The sequence below is a fragment of the Ursus maritimus genome, unplaced genomic scaffold (genome assembly GCF_017311325.1).
Source record: "Ursus maritimus isolate PB19 unplaced genomic scaffold, ASM1731132v1 scaffold_7, whole genome shotgun sequence".
NCBI lineage: Eukaryota > Metazoa > Chordata > Mammalia > Carnivora > Ursidae > Ursus > Ursus maritimus.
In genome coordinates, this window is record NW_024426885.1 from 80442173 (window position 1) to 80449233 (window position 7061).

Below are 7061 nucleotides of genomic sequence, written 5' to 3' on the forward strand. Positions count from 1 at the left end.
TCCATCTTACAAACAAGACTCCGAAGCAGAGAGGTGACCTGGTGGAAAGTGGTGAAACCGGTGTATGGGACCTAGCAAACTGCATTCAAAGTCCGCGCAGATCCTAGACATATACGCCTCTAAGGAAAACCAAAGCAGGCATGCCCTTTCCAAGGCGAAGTTCTAAAAAGGAGGTGTTTTATCTGGCTTCTTTCTATTGATTGTTCCTCATTCAACAAAGAAAATGTTTTTGTTTTTACAGTGAGGATGCAGATGAGGTCAAAGATAAGCTGGCTCAGCTGAGATGTCACTTTACCTGGGAGTTACTGATTGAAGACACTGAACTGCCTGACTTGGAAAACAGGATCTTCGATGAGATTGATTTCCTAGACACCAAATACAACGTGGGGATCCACAACCTGCTGGCCTACGTGAAACACCTGAAGGGCCAGAACCAGGAAGCCCTGGGGAGCCTGAAGGAAGCAGAAGACCTCATCCAGCAGGAACATGCCGCCCAATCAGATGCGAGAAGTCTGGTCACGTGGGGCAACTACGCCTGGCTGTATTACCACATGGGCAGACCCGCAGAAGCCCAGGCTTACCTGGACAAGGTGGAGAGCACTTGCCAGAAGTTCGAGGCTCCCTCCCGCTACAGGATGGAGTGTCCCCAGATGGACTGTGAGGAGGGATGGGCCTTGCTGAAATGTGGAGGGAAGAACTATGAACGCGCCAAGGCCTGCTTTGAGAAGGCTCTGGCAGTGGAGCCGGAAAATCCTGAATTTAGCACTGGGTATGCCATCACCATCTACCGCCTGGACGTCTTCAGCACAGCTGCAGAGGCTAGCGAGGCGTTCTGCCTGCAGCCCCTGAAAGAGGCCATCAGGCTAAACCCAAAAGATGCGTATATTAAGGCTCTCCTTGCCCTGAAGCTTCAGGACGTAGGCCAAGAAGCTGAAGGAGAAAAGTACATTGAAGAAGCACTGACCAACATGTCCTCGCAGACCTACGTCTTCCGATACGCAGCCAAGTTCTACCGAAGAAAAGGCTCTCTGGATAAAGCTCTTCAGCTCTTAAAAATGGCCTTGCGGGCCACCCCCTCCTCCGCCTTCCTGCACCACCAGATAGGGCTTTGCTACAGGGCACAAATGATCGAAATAAAGAGAGCTGCCAACTGGCAGCCCAGAGGAAAGGATAGAGAAAATGTTGATAGAATGATAAGATTAGCCTTATCTCATTTTCAATTTGCTCTGGAACAAAAGCCCACATTTGACGTTGCTTATATACACCTGGCAAGTATGTACATAGAAGCTGGCGACTACGGAAGAGCTGAAGACACGTATCAAAGAGCGTTCTGCTTGAAATCACTGGAAGAAGAAAAACTCCAAAAGATACATTTCCACTATGGTCAATTTCAGGAATTTCAAAAGAAATCTGAGGTTAATGCAATTATCCATTATTTGAAAGCAGTAAAAATAGACAAGGCGCCATTTTTAAAGGATAAAAGTATGAAATCTTTGGAGAAATTGGCTTTAAGGAAACTTCGTAGAAATGCATCTGATGTAGAAAGCTTGAGCATTCTTGGGTTCATCTACAAAGTCAAAGGAGAGATGAATAAGGCCCTGGAGTACTATGAGCGGGCCCTGCGGCTGGCTGCTGACTTTGGGAACTCTGAGACAGGATCCCTAGCCGTGGAAATATGAACGGCGTTCACATTTTGTTTGATTTTTAGGTAAACATGTTAACTCTAATCATTTTTTCTGCTTGCTGCTTTCAAAAACATATTAAGTAATCCACTATAGTGATGTAAGTTTTTAACATTTATACTGAAACCTGATACAATATTGTTTGTATTCAACAGTGGATAGTGAAACAGATATGTATACCTTTCTGTATGTGAGAGTGAGAGGAACCATTTCTCTGTGAATGTTATCTAGTAGAAAAACAGTTTTTTGAGTAGACTGGTAGCAAATAAAGCACTGGACTTACATAAAATAAAATGTTTAATTCATTCATTTTATCAACATATAGTTTTCAGTGTTAGATACTGAATATGGTGATGTGGGGGAGGAAAAAATCTTTTTACTCCACCCATTTTAGGTTCACTGGCCAGGACCCTGTAGTGAGACTGACAAGGACAGATGAACAAGAGAAAAACAGGTTGATTAACACATGCATCTCCCATACACATGGGAGCGCCCAGTGATGAGTAGCTCAAAGGGTGGTTAGAACTTGGATTTACATGGCATCCTAACAAACTAACATTACATTTAGAGAAGGGATAAGAAAAAGGAAAAGAACCTTGAGTTTCTAGTGTGGCAAACTGTAGGAATGTAAATACATGGGGGAGATTAATGGAAAATAAGAGCTAGTTAATAAGGTTTGTCATGTAGATTTCTCCGGTAGTGACTTGGGCTGATAGGGGCCTAGAGTGGTCTCAGGCATCAATCAACTTCTCTCTCTGGGTAGAGAGGGTAAGGGGACATCTTTACAAATTTATGTACTGCTTTTAGGCAGATAGGGGGGTTGCAGAGAGTTTTCCTTACATCTGCTTCTTAATTGCCTTCAGCTGAAAATAATCCATGTGCCAGGTGCCTGAGTGGCTCAGTCGTTATGCATTTGCCTTTGGCTCAGGTCGAGATCCCGGGGTCCTGGGATTGGACCCACATCAGGCTCCCTGCTTAGCCTCTCCTCCCTCGGCCCCTCTCCCTGTTCATGTGCATGCACCTTCCCTCTCTCTCTCTCATAAATAAATAAATAAAATCTTTAAAAATAAAAATAATCCATATGCCAACGTGGCATATTTTGGGGTGCATACTCTGTTATCCTTCAGTGAAGAAAGCAGACACTTCCCCAAACCTCCTGAAGTTCACAATCTACACAGACAGTAAAACAAGTGCACAGTCAATTAAAAGTCAGCTTTCTCCAGGAAGATGTCTGGAAGTTAATTTATTGCCAAATTATTCCAAGCAGCTCCTCTTGTTTTATGCCATTTGAAGCACGATTTATTCAGTTGTTTTCTGGTCTTGATCAAGACATAGGAAAAGGATACTAAATGATCTGAGAGACCATCAGTACAATCACCTTTGATTATGACATTTTATTAAAAGGGGTTGTATACCGAGCAATATTTTTAAAAGGATAAAATAAGGAAACCATGTGACTTTTTTCGTTCTTCTATTTACTTGGGGGGTGGATGTATTAACTTCCTACTGCAGCTGTAATAAATTACTACAAACTTGGTGGCTTAAAACCACAGAAATTTATTCTCTTACAGTCCTGGAGGTCAGAAGTTTGAAATGGGTTTCGTTGGACTGAAATCAAGGTGTTGGCCCGGCCACACTGCCTCCAGAGGTTCTAGGGGACAAGCCCTTTTGTACCTTTTTTCAACTACAAGAGGAAAGCCTGCACTTCTCGGTGGGGATCCTAATCCACAAGAATACAAGTCCTCAAGGAATTCACAGACAGACTGCACAGGCCTTTGGATTCCTACCGGAATTCTACAGGAACTGAAGGGACCAGACTTTTTATCATTGAAGGGCAAACATCAGTTACAGAGAGGCAATCTTCCCCACTTAACTTGTAATTAAAATCAGAGACTTACTAGATGGAACAAAAAGGCCTTCTTACAGTGCTTATGTTTGGGGCAGGAGGCCAGGTGGTGCTAAAAATGAGTCTGACCGCTGCCAACTCTCCCAGAGAGAAAAATACTGAAGGTAAATACTTGTTGGATAATTGGTTGATTCTCTACTAGGCAACTCTTCCCAGGTATTGCTATCCATCATTTGCCACCAGAAAGCAGAGCTTATTCGTGCAATAAGTCTCTGGATTATATGATATGTTTGTGTGAGGTGTGTTTGACAATCTGCAGAGACCACAGTTATTACAGTGTCTTATAACCTAATACCATCTCTCTATCCCCTCCCTCCCTATCCTGGAGGAAGTCTCTGCACCCTCAGGGCTCAGCAGCTCTCATGTTTGCAATAGCCTGGATGTTGCAGAGAAAAACAACAAGCAGCAAATCCAGAAAAACAGATGCTTTTTGGTATTGAAAACACTACTGCCAAGCTTACACATGACTATCTCCAGGCATTACCAAGAAGTCTCTTTAAATTGACAGCTGACTTCCAGGAGCTGGCTACTCCCATGGAAATGACTGGCAGAACCTCAGCTGGTGTCTTTATTTAGAGTTTCCAAAATTTCTCCAAGTGCCTAGGAAATGTCTCTCATGTCTCCTAAATCAGGCCAAGCCACAGCTCCTGTCATTCACTACTGTGAAGGTGCCCCCAGGCCAGATCTTTGCTAACTGCTGTCAGCACACCACTGCAAGCTTCAGTTCCTTGAGGACCCTCCCTGGCCACCAGTGTCTCCATTCTCATGATGCTGCTGGTGCTGGAACTGCATTGGGAATGAGGGCCCCTACCCATGGCCTGCCCCAGCTTGAATGACCCACCCTCACTCTGAATCCACAGCCCTGTGGCTTGCCCCCAGCCAGACCAAATGTGATACAACAGCCTCCACTCCAGAGTCCCACGCTGAAGGGAGTGGGCCTTCTCCAACATTCCCCTTGGTATCCTCCCTTTTACTCAGGCCTCCTCATGAACTCCAGGATCATGCCCAACTGCTCTCCATCTGTGTTCAACTCTTTCTCTCCTACCTGAAATCCAGCTCTATCTCTTCCAGTTGTGAGGACTAACTCAATGAATTCAAACAAATACATGAGAGTATCATTTATAGCACAGATTCTCAAGGAGGGAGGGTGTGAGGGGAGAAGAGAAAGTTGCCCTGAGAGGGAAAAAAAAGTTGCTTTTGGCACCTTACGATTTTGTTTGTCACAACTGCAGGGTGCTACTAACATTTAATGGGTATGTGGAAGGACACTGCTTCGATATCTCACGATGCCGGGCAGCTTCCCGCAACACAGAATCATACAGCCCAAATGTCAATAGCATGACGTTGAGAAACCCTCTCCTACACCTATTTCTTGAAAGAGTTATTACTTATGTTTTGGTTTCCCAAGCAGATTTTAGATCAACTGCCATGTTTCACTTTCTATTTCCCTTTGTTGGTAGCTGCTATGTTTTACGTGTTGATTAGAATAAATTCAAAAGGGGCGCCTGGGTGGCACAGCGGTTAAGCGTCTGCCTTTGGCTCAGGGCGTGATCCCGGCGTTATGGGATCGAGCCCCACATCAGGCTCCTCCGCTATGAGCCTGCTTCTTCCTCTCCCACTCCCCCTGCTTGTGTTCCCTCTCTCGCTGGCTGTCTCTATCTCTGTCGAATAAATAAATAAAATCTTTAAAAAAAAAAAAAGAATAAATTCAAAAGACAAAGGACTACTGATTTTCCCAAGAACTCACCCATTCCAACAGTCTGTGAAAAAAGATCAATATTCAAATTCCATCTAGTAATTTTGGCATGTTCAACACCCACTCGGCAGCCAGGCTTGTTTCTTTTCAATCCTGAAAATGTATCTTCCTTTGAAATTGTATTTACAGATGGCTTTTGTGTTTCTGAATTTAAATTCCTAAACAATATAAGTAGGTAACCAGGAACTTTTTTTCCCTTCCATGTTTACCTCTGATTACTTAGTTGCTATCCATCTAAACCATAATAAGCAAAGAGAATCTCTTGGCCCAGATATGGTTAAGAGAAAAGAAGGGAAAGAAGCAGAAACAAGGCAGAAAACAATGCACTGAAAATTTTTTCAAGCACTAGAGTGCTATTAAATTTTTCTACATCCTTGGTAAGGAGGAAATTGTGGGTTTATTTTTCACCCACAACAAAGTCTTCAGTACCTTTTCTAAAATGTGGCTTCCTGGGTCACCTGGGTGGCTCAGTTGGTTAAGCGTCTACCTTCGGCTCAGGTCATGATCCTGGGATCCTGGGATCCAGCCTCGCATTGGGCTCCCCGCTTAGTGAGGGGTCTTCTCCTTCTCCCTCCCCATTCCTGCTCTCTCTCTCTTTCTCACTCACTCTGTCAAATAAATAAAATCTTTACAAAGATAAAAATAAGTAAAATGTGGCTTCCTGCTTCAGTTAAACATTACAATAGCCTTCAGGCCCATGACAGTACCTCTCTGATCTCATTTCTTATAACTTTTTCCCTGCTCTTCCTACTCCAACCACACCATCCATGCATGGCAAGTATATGCCCGCCTTCTGGGGTTTGAACTTCCTTCCTTGGCCCCATAACCACAGTGCTCACTTCTTCACCTGCTTCAGTTCTTTACTCAAATGTTACTCAGTGAAACCTTCCCCCCCCCCCACATATTTATAATGGAAAACACCCTGCACTGTAACCCTCTCCGTGCTTTTTCTCCATAGCACCATCTGACACACAATGCTTTATTTGTTGTTTATTATCTTGATCTACTCCCTCCAGAAATTAACTCCCTGAAGGTAGGTCCCTTCTGTTTTCTTCTTTGCTGTATTGATCATGTCCGGCACAATGTCTGGCTCTCGGCAGGTCAACATAATTTGCTGAATCAATGAACGAATGATTAAAGTCAAAGGGGACAAAAATTTTAGTGTATAGGTATTTGGCGTTTTCTGCTTAGATCCCCAATACCACCCCCATCTTTATTAGAAGTATTAAGCAAAGCAGTGCCACAGAAGACGAGCACTGTCATTTAAGTCCGCGAAGCGGTGTGGAAATCTCTCGGCAAAGCCATTCGGCAATAGCTGTCAAATTCTAAAATGTATATTCGCTTTGACTCCAAAGTTCCTAACTTTACCCAACGGGAATAATGGCACAGGTGCACAGCAGCACACCTGTGTTGTCTGTTGAATTGAGGCGGGAAGCAGGGACTTCTTTCCCTTTAGAATGCAAAGAGATAACAAAGAACATCACTGCCACCATTTACAACAAAAATAACACAGAACAATCTCCTGTTGTTTTATTTTTTAAAAAGATTTTATTTATTTGAGAGAGAGCGCACGCACAAGCGAGCGGGAGGGACAGAGGGAGAAGCAGACTCCCCGCTGACCCCAGGACCCTGAGATCATGACCTGGGCAGACGCTCAACCGACTGAGCCACCCAGGTGCCCCTCTCCTGTTATTTTATTTAAAAAAAAAAAAAAAAA

At 43.9% G+C, this 7061-nt stretch overlaps 1 protein-coding gene and 1 pseudogene across 4 annotated transcripts in view; one reads left to right on the plus strand and one right to left on the minus strand.

Moving 5' to 3' along the window:
• The window catches only part of LOC103661943 (interferon-induced protein with tetratricopeptide repeats 1), a 39156-nt gene extending 37185 nt beyond the window's left edge, over positions 1 to 1971 (plus strand). For all 4 annotated transcript variants that reach the window (XM_008689617.2, XM_008689618.2, XM_008689616.2 and 1 more), the window contains one exon: positions 242 to 1971. In XM_008689617.2, the coding sequence (XP_008687839.1) occupies positions 242 to 1679 (1438 nt within the window). In that variant the 3' untranslated portion in view covers positions 1680 to 1971. The remainder of the gene's footprint in view (positions 1 to 241) is intronic.
• Positions 1 to 7061, minus strand: part of LOC121101311 — a 56438-nt pseudogene that overhangs the window by 19419 nt on the left and 29958 nt on the right.